The 21,377-nt window shown below is 45.7% G+C and overlaps 2 protein-coding genes across 5 annotated transcripts in view; one reads left to right on the top strand and one right to left on the bottom strand.

The window, feature by feature from the left end:
• The window catches only part of LOC124048492 (protein mono-ADP-ribosyltransferase PARP14-like), a 40,061-nt gene extending 35,167 nt beyond the window's left edge, over positions 1 to 4,894 (top strand). For all 3 annotated transcript variants that reach the window (XM_046369350.1, XM_046369344.1, XM_046369335.1), the window contains 3 exons: positions 183 to 346; positions 3,749 to 3,923; positions 4,189 to 4,894. In XM_046369350.1, the coding sequence (XP_046225306.1) occupies positions 183 to 346; positions 3,749 to 3,923; positions 4,189 to 4,484 (635 nt within the window). In that variant the 3' untranslated portion in view covers positions 4,485 to 4,894. The remainder of the gene's footprint in view (positions 1 to 182; positions 347 to 3,748; positions 3,924 to 4,188) is intronic.
• A 1,813-nt stretch (positions 4,895 to 6,707) lies between these two features.
• On the bottom strand, positions 6,708 to 15,898 carry LOC124048477 (UBX domain-containing protein 4-like). Of its 2 annotated transcripts, none has more exons than XM_046369316.1 (13): positions 15,689 to 15,898; positions 15,110 to 15,212; positions 14,954 to 14,982; positions 14,600 to 14,718; positions 14,334 to 14,499; positions 12,503 to 12,641; positions 12,373 to 12,424; positions 9,596 to 9,757; positions 9,246 to 9,373; positions 8,991 to 9,093; positions 8,733 to 8,864; positions 8,060 to 8,277; positions 6,708 to 7,726 (listed from the first exon to the last, which is right to left on the bottom strand). In XM_046369316.1, exons 1-13 carry the CDS (start codon positions 15,768 to 15,770, stop codon positions 7,588 to 7,590), a joined length of 1,572 nt encoding a protein of 523 aa, XP_046225272.1. In that variant the 5' UTR covers positions 15,771 to 15,898; the 3' UTR covers positions 6,708 to 7,587. The 2 variants fall into 2 exon arrangements, with proteins under 2 accessions (XP_046225272.1, XP_046225280.1); XM_046369324.1 differs by having other exon boundaries at positions 9,596 to 9,745.
• Positions 15,899 to 21,377: the final 5,479 nt, after the last annotated feature.

The raw sequence follows: 21,377 nt of genomic DNA, 5'->3' as shown, positions 1-21,377 counted from the left end.
GTTTAGGAAAATGTTTTATATGAAAGTATAGTTTTTAGTTTATACAAATGTATAGTTTTATACAGTGTCCAATACAGAATATTAAGAGAATATTCCTGTCAAACTTCAGTGATAACGCTCATGGTCGTGTTTTTACATTGATTGATCTGTTCAATTATTCCCACTGAGCGTCTGTTTTTCAGCCGTCATTCAGTTCCCACAGAGCTGGACTAGAATGGAGGGCAAGGATCTGGAGATCGTCACACTGGCTTCCAATTCAGCAGAGTACCAGAGAATTGAGAAGGAGTTCATTGCAACCAGCAAGGACCCAAATACTAATACGCAGCCAACCATTCAAATTATTCAGGTAAATCAAATCAAATTTTATTTGCCGCATACACATGGTTAGCAGATGTTAATGCGAGTGTAGTAAAATTATTGTGCTTCTAGTTCCGACCACGCAGTAATATCTAACAAGTAATCTAACAATTTCACATCAATTACCTCATCAACTACCACAAGTGTAAAGGAATGAATAAGAATATGTACATATAAATATATGGATGAGCGATGGCCGAACGGCATAGATGCAGTAGATGGTATAGAGTACAGTGAATAGTGGGGAGAACAAGTATTTGATACAGTGCCGATTTTGCAGATTTTCCTACTTACAAAGTATGTAGAGGTCTGTCTCTCTGTGAGAGACGGAATCTAAAACAAAAATACAGAAAATCACGTTGTATGATTAAGTAATTCATTAGCATTTTATTGCATGACATAAGTATTTGATACATCAGAAAAGCAGAACTTAATATTTGGTACACAAAACTTTTGTTTGCAATTACAGAGATCATATGTTTCCTGTAGTTCTTGACCAGGTTTGCACACATTGCAGCAGGGATTTTGGCCCACTCCCCAATACAGACCTTCTCCAGATCCTTCAGGTTTCGGGGCTGTCGTTGGAAAATACGAACTTTCAGCTCCCTCAAAAAAAATTCTATTGACTTCAGGTCTGGAGACTGGCTAGGCCACTCCAGGATCTTGAGATGCTTCTTACGGAGCCACTCCTTAGTTGCCCTGGCTGTGTGTTTCGGGTCGTTGTCATGCTGGAAGACCCAGCCACGACCCATCTTCAATGCTCTTATTGAGGGAAGGAGGTTGTTGGCCAAGATCTCACGATACATGGCCCCATCCATCCTCCCCTCAATACAGTGCAGTCGTCTTGTCCCCTTTGCAGAAAAGCATCCCCAAAGAATGATGTTTCCACCTCCGTGCTTCACGGTTGGGATGGTGTTCTTGGGGTTGTACTCATCCTTCTTCTTCCTCCAAACATGGTGAGTGGAGTTTAGACCAAAAAGCTATAATTTTGTCTCATCAGACCACATGACCTTCTCCCATTCCTCCTCTGGATCATCCAGATGGTCATTGGCAAACTTCAGACGGACCTGGACATGCACTGGCTTGAGCAGGGGGACCTTGTGTGCGCTGCAGGATTTTAATCCATGACGGCATAGTGTGTTACTAATGGTTTTCTTTGAGACTGTGGTCCCAGCTCTCTTCAGGTCATTGACCAGGTCCTGCCGTGTAGTTCTGGGCTGATCCCTCACCTTCCTCATGATCATTGATGCCCCACGAGGTGAGATCTTGCATGGAGCCCCAGAACGAGGGTGATTGACCGTCATCTTGATCTTCTTCCATTTTCTAATAATTGCGCCAGTTGTTGCCTTCTCACCAAGCTGCTTGACTATTGTCCTGTAGCCCATCCCAGCCTTGTGCAGGTCTACAATTTTACCCCTGATGTCCTTGCACAGCTCTCTGGTCTTGGCCATTGTGGAGAGGTTGGAGTCTGTTTGATTGAGTGTGTGGACAGGTGTATTTTATACAGGTAATGAGTTCAAATAGGTGCAGTTAATACTGGTAATGAGTGGAGAACAGGAGGGCTTCTTAAAGAAAAACTAACAGGTCTGTGAGAGCCGGAATTCTTACTGGTTGGTAGGTGATCAAATACTTATGTCATGCAATAAAATGCAAATTATTTACTTAAAAATCATACAACGTGATTTTCGTTTTAGATTCCGTCTCTCACAGTTGAAGTGTACCTATGATAAAAATGACAGACCTCTACATGCTTTGTAAGTAGGAAAACCTGCAAAATCGGCAGTGTATCAAATACTTGTTCTCCCCACTGTACATATGAGATGAGTAGTGTAGGGTATGTAAGCATTTTATAAAGTGGCATAGTTTAAAGTGACTAGTGATACATTTATTAAATCCAATGTTTTATTATTAAAGTGGCTGGACATTTGAGTCAGTATGTTGGCAGCTGCCCCTTAATGTTAGTGATGGCTGTTTAACAGTCTGATGGCCTTGAGATAGAAGCTGTTTTTCAATCTCTCGGGCCCAGCTTTGATGCACCTGTACCGACCTCGCCTTCTGGATGATAGCAGGGTGAACAGGCAGTGGCTCGGGTGGTTGATGTCCTTGATGATCTTTTTGGCCTTCCTCTGACATCGGGTGGTGTAGTTGTCCTGGAGGGCAGGTAGTTTGCCCCCGGTGATGCGTTGTGCAGACCTCACTACCCTCTGGAGAGCCACACTCCGAGGGCCCTCGCCTCCTCCCAGCATCTCATCGTTGTTGGTAATCAAGCCTACCACTGTAGTGTCCTCTGAAAACATGATGATTGAGTTGGAGGCGTGCATGGCCGCGCAGTCATGGGTGACCAGGGACTACAGGAGAGGGCTGAGAACGCACCCTTATGGGGCCCCAGTGATGAGGACCAGCGGGGTGGGGATGTTGTTACCCACCCTCGCCACCTGGGGGCGGCCCATCAGGAAGTCCAGGGCCCAGTTGCGCAAGGCGAGGTCGAGACCCAGGGTCTCGAGCTTAATGATGAGTTTGGAGGGTACTATGGTGTTGAATGCTGAGCTGTTATCGATGAACAGCATTCTTATATAGGTATTCCTCTTGTCCAGATGGGATAGGGCAGTGTGATTGTGATTGCATCGTCTGTGGACCTATTGGGGCGTAAGCAAATTGGAGTGGGTCTAGGGTTTCAGGTAGGGTGGAGGTGATATGATCCTTGTCTAGTCTCTCAAAGCACTTCATGATGACGGAGGTGAGTGCTACTGGGCGATAGTCATTTCGCACAGTTACCTTAGCTTTCTTGGGAACTGGAACAATGGTGGCCCTCTTGAAGCATGTGGGCACAGCAGACTGGGATAAGGATAGATTGAATATGTCCGTAAACACACCAGCCAGCTGGTCTGCGCATGCTCTGAGGACGCAGCTAGGGATGCCGTCTGGGCCGGCAGCCTTGGGAGGGTTAACACATTTAAATGCTCTACTCACGTTGGCTGCGGTGAAGGAGAGCCCGCAGGTTTTGGTAGCGGGCCGTGTCGTTGGCACTGTATTGTCCTCAAAACGAGCAAAGATGTTGTTTAGTTTGTCTGGGAGCAGGACATCGTGGTCCGCAACGGGGCTGGTTTTCTTTTTGTAGTCCGTGATTGACTGTAGACCCTGCCACATACCTTTTGTGTCTGAGCCGTTGCATTGCGACTCTACTTTGTCTCTATACTGACGCTTAGCTTGTATGATTGCCTTGCGGAGGGAATAGCTACACTGTTTGTATTCGGTCATGTTTCCGGTCGCCTTGCCCTGATTAAAAGCAGTGGTTTGCGCTTTCAGTGAGGTGTTACTGCTGTGATATGTAGATTACATATATAACCAGAAGAAAAATGTTTGGTTTTCTCTTATCACTGACCACTGACAGATCCAGAGGATTCAGAGCAAAGACCAGTGGCAGAGGTACGCAGTGAAAAAACAGGCGATGGATAAGAAGTATCCCAAAAACAAGAACGAGTTGAACCTTTACCACGGAACAACCAAAGACATCTGTCAGAAAATCAACACCTGTGGTTTCAACAGGAGCTTCTGTGGGAGAAACGGTACGGAACAATCTATAGTCTCGTTACTGCTGGATGATAGATCTTCAGGTAGATACTGACAGTGCTCTTAGCCTCGTTACTGCTGGATGATAGATCTTCAGGTAGATACTGACAGTGCTCTTAGGAGGAGCTTAATCAAAGATTTAGCAAACAATTTAAAGTTCTTATCACAGCAAAAACAGTCTTGTGGTTTGACTAGATTCCTGAAGATGAAGCCCTCCATTTTCATTGTGTTTAATTAACCTTGAGTCTGTTTTCCTTTTAGCTACTGCATACGGCGACGGGACTTACTTTGCCAAAGAGATGTGGTACTCGTGCCACGATGCATACTCCAAACCAGATGCCAGTGGGCTGAAGTATATGTACCGTGCCAGGGCACTGGTGGGTTCACCCTGCCTGGGGGTGCATGGCATGAAGGAGCCGAACCCCCTGAACCCCGTTGACCTCCGCCAGGGGCTACATGACTGTGCCGTCAATGATCTGCAGAATCCATTTATCTATGTGGTGTTCTGTGATGCAGGTGCCTATCCAGACTACCTCATCAGCTTCAAGACCATCTGAGAGATGGGAATATTAATTTAAGGGCTGCACTGAAACAACAATTCAAAACTTGTCAAGTACTTAGGAGGCAAGTAGACCTAATGCCTTAAAGTGGAGTATTGATATTTTCTTAGGTATGAGGCTCTTTAACCAGGTCGAAGCTGTGACATGTTTAGTTTATTAGAATCCCTATTAGCTACTGCACATGCAGCAGCTACTCTACCTGGGATGCACATAACACGTACAAATACATGACAAAGTACAGATAAGAACATAAGATATTAAAATAAGTTATAGTTGAAGTTGCTAGTTTACATACACCTTAGCCAAATACATTTAAACTCAGTTTTTCACCATTCCTGACATTTAATCCTAGTACAATTGTGTCTTAGGACAGTTAGGATCACCCCTTTATTTTAAGAATGTGAAATGTCAGAATAATAGTAGAGATTTATTTCAGCTTTTATTTCTTTCATCATATTCCCAGTGGGTCAGAAGTTTACATACACTCAATTAGTATTCGGTAGCATAGCCTTTCAATTGCTTAACTTGGGTCAAACGTTTTGGGTAACCTTCCACAAGCTTCCCACAATAAGTTGGGTGAATTTTGGCCCATTCCTCCTGACAGAGCTGGTGTAACTGAGTCAGGTTTGTAGGCCTCCCTGCTTTCTATGGGATTGAGGTCAAGGCTTTGTGATGGCCACTCCAATACCTTGACTTTGTTGTTCTAAAGCCATTTTGCACAACTTCGGAAGTATGTTTGGGGTCATTGTCCATTTGGAAGACCCATTTGCGACCAAACTTTAACTTCCAGACTGTCTTGAGATGTTGCTTCAATATAACTACATGATTTTGGGATGGTGTTCTTCAGCTTGCAAGCCTCCCCCTTTTTCCTCCAAACATAGCGATGGTCATTATGGCCAAACAGTTCTATTTTTATTTCATTAAACCAGAGGACATTTCTCCAAAAAGTACGATCTTTTTCCCCATGTGTAGTTGCAAACCATAGTCTGGCTTTTATGGCAGTTTTGAAGCAGTGGCTTCTTCCTTGCTGAGTAGCCTTTCAGGTTATGTCGATATAGGACTCGTTTTACTGTGGATAGAGATACTTTTGTACCTGTTTCCTCCAGCATCTTCACAAGGTCCTTTGCTGTTGTTCTGGGATTGATTTGCACTTTTCGCACCAAAGTACTTTCATCTCTAGGAGACAGAACTTGAGCAGTATGACGGCTGCGTGGTCCCATGGTGTTGATACAGATGAACGTGGTACCTTCAGGTGTTTGGAAATTGTTCCCAAGGATGAACCAGACCTGTGGAGGTCTAAAAAACAAAAAACAATTTGGAGGTCTTGGTGGATTTCTGATTTTCCCGTGATGTCAAGCAAAGAGGCACTAAGTTTGAAGGTAGGCCTTGAAATACATCCACAGGTACACCTCCAATTGACTAATTATGTCAATTAGCCCATGAGAAGCTTCTTAAGCCATGACTGAATTTTCCAAGCTGTTTAAAGGCACAGTCAATTTAGTGTATGTAAACTTCTGACCCACTGGAAATTGTGAAATAATCTGTAAACAATTGTTGGGACAATTGTGTCATAAAAAGTAGATGTCCTAACCGTTTTGCCAAAACTATAGTTTAACAAGAAATGTGGAGTGGTTGAAAAATGAGTTTAAGACTCCAACTGTATATATAGAAAAGACAGACAAAAATACTTCTTATATACAGTTGTATACAGCCTCAATGGTTGTTTGTTTTTTAAATTATCATGACAATGTTAGCTGGGTCGTTCCAACAATTCAGTGCCTTTTGAGAAGTGTAACTTCACCTAATTTGAACATGATCATAAGAGCACATGCATGTTCAAGAAAAGTTGTTTTCCCCATTTCAAGGGGTTAAATAAAATACTATAGTAATCTTAAAATCAGCCATGAAAATAGAAGTTTGTTGTGTGCAAGGAGGTGCAATTGAATGCAAGCATACATTTTGTATAACATTTCTAGCCAGTCTATGGGGAACAGGGTTGACGTGCATTGCTCGACCTACTCAGTTTTCTACCACAAAACACTAGCAAATGAACAGTAGAACCAGCTCACCTGGTTTTACACTGATTTGAATGTTTGTTTCTTTTCTAAAGAAAGTTTGACCATATTAAAACGAGAGTTCACTAAACAGTGTGACATTAAAATTAGGGACAGATGTAAATTAATCAGTATCCTGTGCTATAAATATACACACACAACTGTAGGTTATAATTACCATTTTATAAAGCACTGCTGCGAAAGCAAGAATCTCAAATCAATTGTATTTTGCACATCTGTAACCAATAAAGATCTGATTGAGTCACTGTTATTCACAGCTCATTAGATGACATTGCAAACAAACCAACAAAAAGTATTATGGTAAGGCTTGATTTAACAGAATTATAGAGCAAGCCAAATGATTGTTTATTGGAAAACATTTTTATTCCCATAGTTAAATGAGAGCAGTACAGTGGTTTCCCATGTTCAACTAGTAGTAGAAGCACATTCTACTGCCGAGGGAGGTAGTCTATACCAAGGGGTCACAGCCTTGATTAAATACTGCTACACACACAGGCCTCATATCATACAGCATTAAACACCATTTTATCTGGTTATTGAATGTTAAATGTTAAATTAAACACAAAAGTTCTCATTTAGACAAGGCCATCAATCAACACCTGTCTCAGCCCTTCATCATACAGTAGACATGTCAGGATACTGACGGTCCCCCCGGCTGGTTGTATTCTGTAAGGAGGCTGAATGAATCAAGTAACAGTTTCAACACAAAGGGGGTCTTCTCTGTTCAAGCCCAACGGTCGGGAGGTAAAACTTGATTACATCTACCCATGCAGGGGAGGAGCAGAGTACAGGCTTAGACAAGATAAACATAAAACATACAGCCCTATTATTAGCAGGAGGGAAGGAAGAGGGGGGGGAGAGAGAGTACAGGCTTAGACAAGATAAACATAAAACAAACAGCCCTATTAGCAGGAGGGAAGGAAGAGGGGGGGGGAGACAGTACAGGCTTAGACTAGATAAACATAAAACAAACAGCCCTATTAGCAGGAGGGAAGGAAGGGGGGGGGGGGAACAGTGTTATTGCACTACATCTGCTGGGTAGAGTTGCCGTTCCAAGTGTTATTCTCATCCTCACTGTCCTGGTGATTCCGTAGCCTGTGGATTTTACCGTCTCGTTTGAAGTCTACTGGTTGCTTCTCCAGTGTGCGTTTGCGAAGGGTTTCTCTGAAAAAGTGAAAATGGATGTGAAACAAACCAATTAGGCTTTAGAACACCCAATCTTACACAACCACACTATTCAATCAAACCCCTAGATTCATTCTCAGAATTATTATTATTCCCTCTGGCTACAACAACAACAACAATGTTTCTGTTATGAAACCTGATAATGATTAACCTGGACGAGTCTAACCATTCAATTTCAATGTAATTGTACATTGTAACAATCGGGCAAAGTCTTGTCAACTGAACTCCTAACCATAATGTACCATCACAACAATCTCAGCTACTCCTAAACATAGGAGTGTATATCGAAGAGCCTGCTGGATGGGACCTCACCTCTTCGGTTCAGCAGATGAGGAGGAACCAGAGCCTGAGTTAGTGTTGGGCTGCTGGGCTGGGCCTCTGGGGCCTGCTGCTCTGGGGGTGGCGGGGCTGGTGAAGAGGAAGCCACTCAGGAACCTCCACACAGCCAGCAGGGGGTAGAGGATGGTACCCAACACAGCCCAGATACCCCCTCCAGACTGCACCACCGTGTTATTGGGCCGTCCTGTTTGCTGGAAGCAGTTGTGAATAATATAAAACACATTATACTCAGTGTTGTCATTTTACCAGGGAAAACAAGCAAAAAGTCCCGAAAACAAACATGGGAAACAAGACCAATGCAGTTCAGATTCAGTCCCTCTCCTCGCCCCTACCTGGGCTTGGACCAGGGACCCACTGCACACATCGACAACTGACACCCACGAAGCATCGTTACCCATCGCTCCACAAAAGCCACGGCCCTTGCAGAGCAAGGGGAACAACTACTTCAGGTCTCAGAGCAAGTGACGTCACCTGATTGAAACGCTATTAGCGCGCACCACCGCTAACTAGCTAGCCATTTCACATCGGTTACACATGCATGTACAAGGACTAAATCTAACTGTGCAGTGATATGACACTGTCTTGTTGTCAATTCACAAATGACAAAGTGGAAAATGGGAGTTGTATTTGGTTTCCAGTCACTCACAGGCAGCAGGACTATGGAGGCACCGGGAGCCAGCTCCAACTCCAGTAGAGTCTTACCCAGGTCGTCAGCCGTAAACTCCCTGCGAGGGAACATAGTCGCCAGGGAGAAGTTGCCATAGCGATTTCCCACTTCCTGAAAGGAGAAATACAAACTCTTTAGTGACAACCGGCATTATGATATTTAATATCATATTCCACCAGAGAGAATGAACATGTTCTTAATGTTCACTTGTCTAATTTGAGTTGGAAAAAGTCTTACATTGACAGCAAACTGCCGAGCCTCATTCAGTTTGGCCTCTGAGGAGAACTGCCTGGTGAAGAAAGAACCATCTGGGAGACGGAACTGTATTCTTGCTATGGCGCTGGAGGAAAATAACATTTAAAAAAAATGTTATTCTATTACTACATTAGTGGTGACATAGAACTTCTTGGGTGTAAAAATTTTTTTTTAAATAAAATAAAAACTGTTTAAAGTGAATCTACATTTTCTCCTGTGACTAAAGTAACTCCATACCTCCTCTCCCTGTGTACGATCTCCTTCTTGGCTTCCGCCTCTGCTTGTCTGGCCTGCAGTGCTGCCAGCCGCGCTACCTCCACCTCCTCCTGGTTATTGGCATAGCGGGCAGCTCTGTCAGCACGGTCCTGTGGGACAAACTTGCATCAGCCAGCCTCTATACTCATTCCACACCACCACAACAACAAACATTGTCTATTTCATCACCAAACCCTGTAGTGTTCACTCAGGCCACTAGAGGGAGTTATGAGTAAAAGTTTAATCAGAGAAGCCCAACAAGGGATTATTATTTTTAGTTCAGTCTTTTGGGTTTTGAAGCAGAGGGGTGAGAGCTTGATGCATTTGTTTACCAGGGCGATCTGTGCTTTGACACGCTCCCTGGCAGCCTTCTCTTCTGCCTTCTCTCTGCTCCTCTCATCCATAATGCGCTTGGTCTTCTCATCCTCGTTCTTCCTCTTGAAGTCCAGCATCTCCTTCCCCATCTTCCTTCTCTCCATCTCCTTTATTTCACCCTGACCATCATCACACAGAAATAGATACAGGCGCACACAAGTATCAATAGGCCATCCATTCTATGTATACACATATAGATTAGTCAAAATGTACATTATATAGTATTAAAAGAGCAGTATTGGCCACCGGTGAGGTGTCAGTATGGGAGGTGTCAGTATGGGTGGTGTCAGTAGGGGACACCGGCGAGGTGTCAGTATGGGAGGTGTCAGTATGGGCGGTGTCAGTACTGGACACCGGCGAGGTGTCAGTATGGGAGGTGTTAGTATGGGAGGTGTCAGAAGGGGCTACCGGCGAGGTGTCGTCAGTAGGGGAGGTGTCAGTAGGGGACACCAGCGGAGGGTCAGCAGGGGAGGTGTCAGTAGGGGACACCAGTGAGGTGTCAGTAGGGGAGGTGTCAGCAGGGGACACCAGCGGAGGGTCAGTAGGGGAGGTGACAGTAGGGGTGGTGTCAGTACGGGACACCAGCGGAGGTGTCAGCTGGGGAGGTGTCAGTAGGGGAGGTGTCAGTAGGGGAGGTGTCAGTAGGGGAGGTGTCAGTACGGGACACCAGCGGAGGTGTCAGTAGGGGAGGTGTCAGTACGGGACACCAGCGGAGGTGTCAGTAGGGGAGGTGTCAGTAGGGGAGATGTCAATACGGGACACCAGCGGAGGTGTCAGCTGGGGAGGTGTCAGTACGGGACACCAGCGGAGGGTCAGTAGGGGAGGTGTCAGTAGGGGACACCAGCGAGGTGTCAGTAGGGGAGGTGTCAGTAGGGGACACCAGCGAGGTGTCAGTAGGGGACACCAGCGGAGGGTCAGTAGGGGAGGGTCAGTAGGGGACACCAGTGAGGTGTCAATAGGGGACACCAGTGAGGTGTCAGTAGGGGAGGTGTCAGTAGGGGACACCAGTGAGGTGCAAGTAGGGGAGGTGTCAGTAGGGGACACCAGCGAGGTGCAAGTAGGGGAGGTGTCAGTAGGGGAGGTGTCGTCAGTAGGGGACAGTAGGGGAGGTGTCAGTAGGGGAGGTGTCAGTAGGGGACACCACCAAGGTGTCAGTAGGGGGAGGTGTCAGTAGGGGACACCAGTGAGGTGTCAGTAGGGGGAGGTGTCAGTAGGGGACACCAGTGAGGTGTCAGTAGGTGAGGTGTCAGTAGGGGACACCAGTGAGGTGTCAGTAGGGGACACCAGTGAGGTGTCAGTAGGGGAGGTGTCAGTACGGGACACCAGCGGAGGTGTCAGCTGGGGAGGTGTCAGTAGGGGAGGTGTCAGTAGGGGACACCAGCGGAGGGTCAGCAGGGGAGGTGTCAGCAGGGGAGGTGTCAGCAGGGGAGGTGTCAGCAGGGGAGGTGTCAGCAGGGGAGGTGTCAGCAGGGGAGGTGTCAGCAGGGAGGTGTCAGCAGGGGAGGGGTCAGCAGGGGAGGGGTCAGCAGGGGAGGGGTCAGCAGGGGAGGGGTCAGCAGGGGGAGGGGTCAGCAGGGGAGGGGTCAGCAGGGGAGGGGTCAGCAGGGGAGGGGTCAGCAGGGGAGGTGTCAGCAGGGGAGGGGTCAGCAGGGGAGGGGTCAGCAGGGGAGGTGTCAGTACGGGACACCAGCGGAGGGTCAGCAGGGGAGGTGTCAGCAGGGGAGGTGTCAGCAGGGGAGGTGTCAGCAGGGGAGGTGTCAGCAGGGGAGGTGTCAGCAGGGGACACCAGCGGAGGGTCAGTAGGGGAGGTGTCAGTAGGGGAGGTGTCAGTAGGGGACACCAGCGAGGTGTCAGTAGGGGACACCAGCGAGGTGTCAGTAGGGGACACCAGCGAGGTGTCAGTAGGGGACACCAGCGGAGGTGTCAGTAGGGGACACCAGGGAGGTGTCAGTAGGGGACACCAGCGAGGTGTCAGTAGGGGACACCAGCGAGGGTCAGTAGGGGTCAGTAGGGGACACCAGCGAGGTGTCAGTAGGGGACACCAGCGAGGTGTCAGTAGGGGACACCAGCGAGGTGTCAGTAGGGGACACCAGCGAGGTGTCAGTAGGGGACACCAGCGAGGTGTCAGTAGGGGACACCAGCGAGGTGTCAGTAGGGGACACCAGCGGAGGGTCAGTAGGGGAGGTGTCAGTAGGGGACACCAGTGAGGTGTCAGTAGGGGAGGTGTCGTCAGTAGGGGACAGTAGGGGAGGTGTCAGTAGGGGAGGTGTCAGTAGGGGACACCAGTGAGGTGCAAGTAGGGGAGGTGTCAGTAGGGGACACCAGTGAGGTGTCAGTAGGGGACACCAGTGAGGTGTCAGTAGGGGAGGTGTCAGTAGGGGACACCAGTGAGGTGCAAGTAGGGGAGGTGTCAGTAGGGGACACCAGCGAGAGGCAAGTAGGGGAGGTGTCAGTAGGGGAGGTGTCGTCAGTAGGGGACAGTAGGGGAGGTGTCAGTAGGGGAGGTGTCAGTAGGGGACCCCACCAAGGTGTCAGTAGGGGGAGGTGTCAGTAGGGGACACCAGTGAGGTGTCAGTAGGGGACACCAGTGAGGTGTCAGTAGGGGACACCAGTGAGGTGTCAGTAGGGGACACCAGTGAGGTGTCAGTAGGGGAGGTGTCAGTAGGGGCACCAGTGAGGTGTAAGTAGGGGACACCAGCAAGGTGTCAGTAGGGGAAGTGTCAGTATTCTTTACCTCCTCCTCTTTCTTTTTCTGATCCCGTCTCTCCTCCAGTTTCTTTGTTAACCTACAGAAGGGAAAGTTTCAGAAGACAAAGCATATTTCAACCCTCCATCCCTGTTCCTCCGTTGTGTGTCGTTCCTACCTCTCCACCTTAGCATCAAGGACCCTGTCAGGCTGAGAGCTGGTTGATGCGTCGTCTGACGATGAGCTCCCGTCTTCCCCGGGGGTGACGACCACTGAGGCTGATGCTCCGCCTTCCTCTGCTGGCCTGGACAGGGATTCTGAGCAGAACCACAAGCGGATTACAGAAATCATTATCAGTGCGTGTTTCTCAATATGCATACTGCCGTTCTCTCGAGTATGGTTCTTGTGAGGACGAGTGTGGAGAAATATATATATATATATATTTTTTTACATGGTTGTTTCATATTTCTGTGCATACTTTCAGTTGAAGCTTGCATTGATGCATACTTCAAAATATGGACAACCGGAGTATGCATTCAAGAAGTGCCCCCCGTGCTCCGTTTTGCATACTTTGATTTGGATCCATACATTTTGAGAAACACTAAGTGTATCAATTAACAGCAATCATGTCGGTGTCTATTTAAGTCTACACATTGTTGTTCATATCAACAGGACACTATATACAAAGGTATGGGGACACCCCTTCAAATGAGTGGATTCAGCTATTTCAGCCACACCCCATGCTGACAGGTGTATAGAATCGAGCACACAGCCATGCCATCTCCATAGACAAACATTGGCAGTAGAATGGTCTTACTGAAGAGCTCAGTGACTTTCAACATGGCACGGTCATAGGAGGCCACCTTCCAACAAGTCAGTTCATCAAATTTCTGTCCTGCTAGAGCTGCCCCGGTCAACTCTAAGTGGTGTTATTATGAAGTAGAAACGTCTAGGAGCAACAACGGCTCAGACGCGAAGTGGTAGGCCACACAAGCTCACAGAACGGGACCGCCGATTGCTGAAGCGCGTAGCATGTAAAAATCATCTGTCCTCAGTTGCAACACTCACTACCAAGTTCCAACTGCCTCTGGAAGCAACGTCAGCACAAGTCTTCCTCAGGAGCTTCATGAAATGGGTTTCCATGGCCAAGCAGCTGAACACAAGCCTAAGATCATCATGTGCAATGCCAAGCCTCAGCTGGAGTGGTGTAAAACTCACCGCCATTGGACTCTGGAGCAGTGAAAACGCTTTCTCTTGAGTGATGAATCACGTTTCATCATCTGGCAGTCCGACAGAAAAATCTGGGTTTGTCGGATGCCAGGAGAACGCTACCTTCCCCAATGCATAGTGCCAACTGTAAAGTTTGGTGGAGAAGGAATAATGGTCTGCGGCTGACTTTCGTGGTTCGGGCCACGCCCCTTAGTTCCAGTGAAGTGGGATCATAGGCTACAGCATACTATGATATTCTAGACAATTCTGTGCTTCCAACTTTTGGCAAGAGTTTGGGGGAAGGCCCTTTCCTGTTTCAGCATGACAATGTCCCCTACATAAAGCGAGGTGCATACAGCAATGGTTTGTCGAGATCGGTGTGGAAGAACTTGATGGCCTGCAGAGGCATGACCTCAATCCCATGAAAAACCGTCTGTATGAATTGTTACGCCGACTGCGAGGCAGTCTTAATCGCCCAACATCAGTGCCCGACCTCACGAATACTTGTGGCTGAATGGAAGCAAGTCCCTGCAGCAATGTTCCATCATATAGTGGAAGAGTGGAGGCTGTTAGAGCAGGGGGGCCCAACTCCATATTAATGCCCATGATTTTGGAATGAGATGTTCGACGAGCAGCTGTCCTCATAATTTTAGTAATGTAGCATATCTAGTAACACACACAGAATGACATTTCTGTATAGCGCAACTGCTCGTATTTTGTTGCATTGTTATGCAGCAAAACTCCTGTGGTGAGCCATCATTAATCAGCATCGTCCACGGTGGTCTGACACACAAACACACCTTTAGATGTGGCTGGCGCTGCAGGTGGTGCGTGGCTGGGCTGGAGCTCCAGTGGGGGTGAGGGGGGCTGTGCCGGGGCTGGCTCTGAGGCTACCACGGCTGGTGGGCAAGCCTCCACGGGAGTCCCTGCTTCCACACCCTCGCTTGCTATCTGCTGGGCGTGCATCTGTAAGGCACAAGAGATGCATGTTCAGTGTGACACCCTCAGTGCTCTTGAAAACAAGTTACTGTTACTATATTGTTTGTCTTTTCCATTTAATTCTTACCTGTTTGACTTTGTCGATTCTTTTCGTGAGTTCCTCTGCAGAGACACTCCCGGCAACAACTTCCAGGGGGATTCCATTCTCTCCAATAAAGAAACTGGACGGGATGCACACCACCGGGTCTTCAAGGGGAAGTTAAGGGCAAACCAAAGTGCACAACATAATAATAATAACAACAACAACAAAAGGGATTGGACTTGATTACATAGTCTAGAATATGTCTGAAAGAATATGGTTGGTGAATAATCACAGGTATTAGAAGAGATGGAACATCTTCTACGCAAAATTATGACTGAGGGATTAGAAACAATAGTCCAAATATAGGGGTAATAAAAACCCTTTGGAGGAGAAGGATACAGATTTGAGAAAACTGAGAGCATGTCTCGCTGGAAGAAAAAAAGCATTAAACACAAGACATAACATTTGTTAGTAATACTGACGTCATTTGAAAAATAAGGTAAGGAAGCAGTGTGTATCATATCCACACAAGTGTAGGATTGCATTATAGGCTACCTCTTGGCATCCACCTTGATTGCGACACAGCAGTTATGGGAGACCTCGGCCACTCCGTCGTCCTCCCAACTGGACATCATTTGTGCTGACACCTCATCGTCGCCTGGTAGAAGACAAGAAGATCAGAAGTGGTGAATTATTGGCATCACACGCACTGCCCACAAGACAAGTATGTTGGTGGTGACAGTCGCTGGTTCTACTGAAATTAGGCAAGGAACAAACGGTGAATAATGACAAACGCCATCTATGTTTCTGTTGTATGTAACGTCAAAATAAATAAAAAAGCTAGCCAGACATATTGGTTGTCATTAGCGGCTAGAACTAACCAGTTAGCTAACAATTAACTAAACTAGGTAAATCGTATTATTTAACGTGAGCTGATATTTGACAGCTGTCATTCCTCTCCGTTTCGACCCGTTCGCTAACGTTTTGTCATGTTGTTAATATTCCTTGCTAGTTTACTGACAATGACAGAGCTCGTTTGGTCTCAGTGTTTTAGCTACATTAGCGAATCATTCAACTCAACTGGTTGGCTAGCAAATCTGCGCTGGCTAGCTACCGTAATCTACCTAACAATACCTGTTATTACGACGACGAAGATGGAGCTCTGTTCTTTGGCTGAGATGATGGCTGCTGGAATAGAGCCTTCAAACCAAAGCATTTTAATAAAAATGTGTTGGCTTTTTCTGTTTTGTAATGCTGTCCAGTCGTTTCTATTCTGAAAGTATTAGAAACTGTGCTAGAACGTTCAATCTCATCGCTGAACTAAATTGGCATGATGGGTGTAGTAGTCCGTAGGCACTAACGCTTCCTTATGGGACTTGTAGTCCACACAATTATGTCAACCGATTAACAGCAGATAGCGCTGTGGTACTGATTAAATATTTGTTGCCGATAACTAGAAAGAGTTGTGAATGTGATTAACGAGGCCCTTTGAAAAATCAACGGGTGTGGTAACTAAGCATAATACATATGATGTGATGAGTTATGAGAACTAGAACATTGCATTTGATTAACGTGCTAATACATCAGCCTCCACTACATTACTTTGTAATGCAAATTGAAAATATAATCTGTAGCCTCAAGGGTTGAAATACTTTTTGTATTCTAGCCCTTGATGGAAGTAGTTTTATTTCACAAGGCAAATAACCACGTCTATTTTAGCATGTCAAACATCCCAGTGCTTTTTATATAGATCATTTCCCCTCACTCTAATAGTACTCCTAACTAGAGCCCCGATAGCGATACAATGCAGTCGGAAAGTATTTAGACCCCTCGACTTTTTCCATTTATTTACTTTACAGCCCTATTCTAAAATCCTCATCAATCTCCACACGATACCCCTTCATGACAACACGAAAACAGTTTTTGTAGAGCGGCCAGACGGAAGCCACTCCTCAGTAAAAGGCACGGCAGCCGGCTTGGAGTGACTCAGACCATGAGAAACAAGATTCTCTGGTCTGATGAAACCAAGACTGAACTTTTTGGCCTGAATGCCAAACATCACGTCTGGAAGAAACCTGGCACCATCCCTAGGGTGAAGCATGGTGCTGGCAGCATTATGCTCTGGGAATGTTTTTCAGCTGCATGAAATGGGAAACTAGTTATGATCGATGGAAAGATGAGAGGAAAAAGAGATCCTTGATGAAAACCTGTTCCAGAGTGCTCAGGACCTCAGACTGGGGGCAAAGGTTCACCTTCAAACAGGACAATGACCCTAAGCACACAGCCAAGACAACACAAGAGTGGCTTCGGGACAAGTCTCTGAATGTCCTTGAGTGGACCAGGCCAAGCCTGGACTTGAACCCGATCGAACATCTCTGTATTGACCTGAAAATAGCTCTGCAGTGAAGAATGGGAGAAAATCCCCAAATACAGGCTGTAATCGCTGCCTAAGGTGCTTCAACAAAGTATTGAGTAAAGGGTCTGAATATGTAAATGTGATATTACAGTTGAAGTCGGAAGTTTACATACACTTCGATTGGAGTCATTAAAACTTGTTTTTCAACCACTCCACAAATTCCTTGTTAACAAACTATAGTTTTGGCAAGTCAGTTAGGACACTACTTTGTGCATGACACAAGTAATTTAATTTAATTTATTATTATTATTATTATTATTATTAATTGTTCTAACAATTGTTTAGACAGATTATTTCACTTAATCACAATTCCAATGGGTCAGAAGTTTACATACTTTTAAAAATATATATATATTTCACCTTTATTTAACCAGGTAGGCCAGTTGAGACCAATCTTGCAAACTTACAGTTAACTAGTCCAACGCAATAACAACCGTTGCACTCCACAAGGATGCAGTAAGCCAAGGTAAGTTGCTAACAAGCATTAAACTTACTTTATAAAAAACAATCAATAAATAATCACTAGTTAACTACACATGGTTGATGATATTACTAGATATTATCTAGCGTGTCCTGTGTTGCGTATAATCTGACTGAGCATACAAGTATTTGACTGAGCGGTGTTAGGCCGAAGCAGGCGCATAAACATTCATTCAAACAGAACTTTCGTGCGCTGTTTATGACTTCAAGCCTATCAACTCCCGAGATGAGGCTGGTGTAACCGAAGTGAAATGGCTGGCTAGTTAGCGCACGCTAATAGCGTTTCAAATGTCACTTGCTCTGAGCCTTGGGCTGGTTGTTTCCCGTGCTCTGCATGGTTAACGCTGCTTCGAGGGTGGCTTTTGTCGTTGTGTTCCTGGTTCGAGCCCAGGGAAGAGCAAGGAGAGGGACGGAAGCTGTACTGTTACACTGGCAATACTAAAGTGCCTATAAGAACATCCAATAGTCAAAGGTTAATGAAATACAAAATGGTAGAGGGAAATATTCCTATAATTCCTATAATAACTGCAACCTAAAACTTCTTACCTGGGAATATTGAAGACTCATGTTAAAAGGAACCACCAGCTTTCATATGTTCTCATGTTCTGAGCAAGGAACTTAAACGTTAGCTTTCTTACATGGCACATATTGCACTTTTACTTTCTTCTCCAACACTTTGTTTCATTATTTATTTGAAGCTAAATTGATTTTATTGTGGTATTATATTAAGTTAAAATAAGTGTTCATTCAGTATTGTTGTAATTGTCATTATTACAAATAAATAAAATAAAAAAATAATTTTGCCGATTATTCGGTATAGGCTTTTTTGGTCCTCCAATAATCGGTATTGGTATTGAAAAAAATCATAATCGGTTGACCTCTAGTATGTTTGGGAGCGTGAGGAGAGTTTACAGTCTTGCCAGACACCTAGCTATTTGAAGTGGTCCACATATTCTATGTCAGAACCGTCCAGACTAGTATGGTCAGGCTGGGTGGGTGCGGGCAGCGAGCGTTTGAAGAGCATGCATTTCGTTTCACTAGCATTTAAGAGCAGTTGGAGGCCACGGAAGGAGTGTTGTATGGCATTGAAGCTCGTTTGGAGGTTTGTTAACACACTGTCCAAAGAAGGGCCAGATGTATACAGAATGGTGTCGTCTGCATGGAGGTGAATCAAGGAATCACCTGCAGCAAGAGGACATCATTGATATATACAGAGAAAAGAGTCAGCCCAAGAATTGAACCCTGTGGTACCCCCATAGAGACTGCCAGAGGTCCGGACAACAGGCCCTCCAATTTGACACACTGAACTCTGAGAAGTAGTTTATGAACCCGGCGAGGCAGTCATTTGAGAAACCAAGTCTGAGTCTGCCGGTAAGAATACGGTGATTGACAGAGTCGAAAGCCTTGGCCAGGTAGATGAAGACGGCTGCACAGTACTGTCTTTTATTGATGGCGGTTATGATATTGTTTAGGACCTTGAGCATGGCTGAGGTGCACCCGTGACCAGCTCAGAAACCAGATTGCACAGCGGAGAAGGTACGTGGGATTCGAAATGGTCAGTGATCTGTTTGTTAACTTGGCTTTCGAAGACTTTAGAAAGGCAGGGCAGGATGGATATAGGTCTGTAACAGTTTTGGTCGAGAGTGTCTCCCCCTTTGAGGGCGGGATGACCGCGGCAGCTTTCCAATCTTTAGGAATCTTGGACGATAAGAAAGAGAGGTTGAACAGACAAGTAATAGGGGTTGCAACAATCATGGCGAATAATTTTAGAAAGCGAGGGTCCAGATTGTCTAGCCCAGACTGTTCTGCAACTCTTTCAGAACTTCTGCTATCTGAATTTGGGTGAAGGAAAAGCTGGGAGGCTTGGGCAAGTAGCTGTGGGGGGTGTGGAGCTGTTAGCCAGGAGGAAAGCATGGCCAGCCATAGAGAAATGCTTCTTGAAATTCTCGATCATTGTGGATTTATCGGTGGTGACAGTGTTCCCTAGCCTCAGTGCAGTGGGCAGCTGGGAGGAGGTGCTCTTATTCTCCGTGGACTTTACAGTATCCCAGAACGTTTTGGATTTAGAGCTACAGGAGGCAAATTTCTGTTTTAAAAAGCTAGCCTTTGCTTTCCTAACTGACTGTGTGTGTATTGGTTCCTGACTTCCCTGAAAAGTTGCATATCGCAGCGATTATTCGATGCTAGTGCAGTCCGCCACAGGATGTTTTTGTGCTGGTCGAGGGCAGTCAGGGCTGGAGTGAACCAAGGGCTATATATGTTCTTAGTTCTACATTTTTTGAAAAGGGCATGCTTATTTAAGATGGTGAGGAAATTACTTTTTAAGAACAACCAGGCATCTTCAACTGACTGGATGAGGTCAATATCCTTCCAGGATACCCGGGCCAGGTAGATTAGAAAGGCCTGCTCGCAGAAGTGTTTTAGGGAGCTTTTGACAGTGATGAGGGGTGGTTGTTTGACCGCAGACCCATAAAGGATGCAGGCAATGAGGCAGTGATCGCTGAGATCCTGATTGAAAACAGCATAGGTGTATTTGCGGGGCAAGTTGGTCAGGATAATATCTATGAGGGTGCCCATGTTTACAGATTTAGGGTGGTACCTGGTGGGTTCCTTGATGATTTGTGTGAGATTGAGGGCATCTAGCTTAGATTGTAGGACAGCCGGGGTGTTAAGCATATCCCAGTTTAGGTCATCACATTAAGTTGAATGTGCCTTTAAACAACTTGGAAAATTCCAGAAAATGATGTCATGGCTTTAGAAGCTTCTGATAGACTAATTGACATAATTTGAGTCAATTTGAGGTGTACCTGTGACTTCAAACTCGGTGCCTCTTTGCTTGACATGGGAAAATCAAAAGAAATCAGCCAAGACCTCAAAACCAATAATTGTAGACCTCCACAAGTGTGGTTCATCCTTGGGAGCAATTTCCAAACGCCTGAAGGTACCATGTTCATCTGTACAAACAATATTACACAAGTATCAACACCATGGGACCACGCAGCCATCATACTTCTCAGGAAGGAGACTCGTTCTGTCTCTTAGAAATGAATGTACTTTGGTGTAAAAAGTGCAAATCAATCCCAGAACAAAAGCAAAGGACCTTGTGAAGATGCTGGAGGACACGGGTACAAAAGTGTCTATATTCACAGTAAAATGAGTCCTATATCGACATAACCTGAAAAGCTGCTCAGCAAGGAAGAAGCCACTGCTCCAAAACCGCCATAAAAAAGCCAGACTGTGGTTTGCAACTGCACATGGGGACAAAGAACTTACTTTTTGGAGAAATGTCCTCTGGTCTGATGAAACAAAAATATAACTGTTTGGCCATAATGACCATTGTTATGTTTGGAGGAAAAAGGGGGAGGCTTGCAAGCCGAAGAACACCATACCAACCGTGAAGCACGGGGGTAGCAGCATCATGTTGTGGGGATGCTTTGCTGCAGGAGGAACTGGTGCACTTCACAAAATAGATGGCCTCATGAGGGAGGGTAATTATGTGGATATATTGAAGCAACATCTCATGACATCCGTCAGGAAGTTAAACCTTGGTTGCAAATGGGTCTTCCAAACGGACAATGACCCCAAGCATACTTCCCAATTTCTGCCAAAATGGCTTAAGGACAGCAACGTCAAGGTATTGGAGTGGCCATCATAAAGCCCTGACCTCAAATCCCATAGAAAATGTGTGGGCAGAACTGAAAAAGTGTGTGTGAGCAAGGAGGCCTACAAACCTGACTCAGTTACACCAGCTCCGTCAGGAGAAATGGGCCAAAATTCACCCAAATTATTGTGGGAAGCTTGTGGAAGGCTACCCAAAATGTTTGACCCAAGTTAAACAATTTAAAGGCAATGCTACCAAATACTAATTGAGTTTATGTAAACTTCTGACCCACTGGGAATGTGATGAAAGAAATAAAAGCTGAAATA

This window comes from Oncorhynchus gorbuscha, linkage group LG01 (genome assembly GCF_021184085.1).
Source record: "Oncorhynchus gorbuscha isolate QuinsamMale2020 ecotype Even-year linkage group LG01, OgorEven_v1.0, whole genome shotgun sequence".
In the NCBI taxonomy this organism is placed as follows: Eukaryota; Metazoa; Chordata; class Actinopteri; order Salmoniformes; family Salmonidae; genus Oncorhynchus; species Oncorhynchus gorbuscha.
The sequence above is the reverse complement of the archived record's forward strand: the minus strand, read 5'-3'. Positions and strand labels throughout refer to the sequence as shown.

What these genes read in the sequence shown, in the direction of transcription:
- LOC124048477 (XM_046369316.1), bottom strand. Translation starts at nt 15,770, where the DNA reads ATGCTTTGGTTTGAAGGCTCTATTCCAGCAGCCATCATCTCAGCCAAA. An exon ending in AGAAAAAGAAAGAGGAGGAG is followed by an intron (nt 9,758 to 12,372) that starts GTAAAGAATACT and finishes GATGATGGTCAG; the next exon opens with GGTGAAATAAAGGAGATGGA. An exon ending in TCAAAGCACAGATCGCCCTG is followed by an intron (nt 9,374 to 9,595) that starts GTAAACAAATGC and finishes TTTGTCCCACAG; the next exon opens with GACCGTGCTGACAGAGCTGC.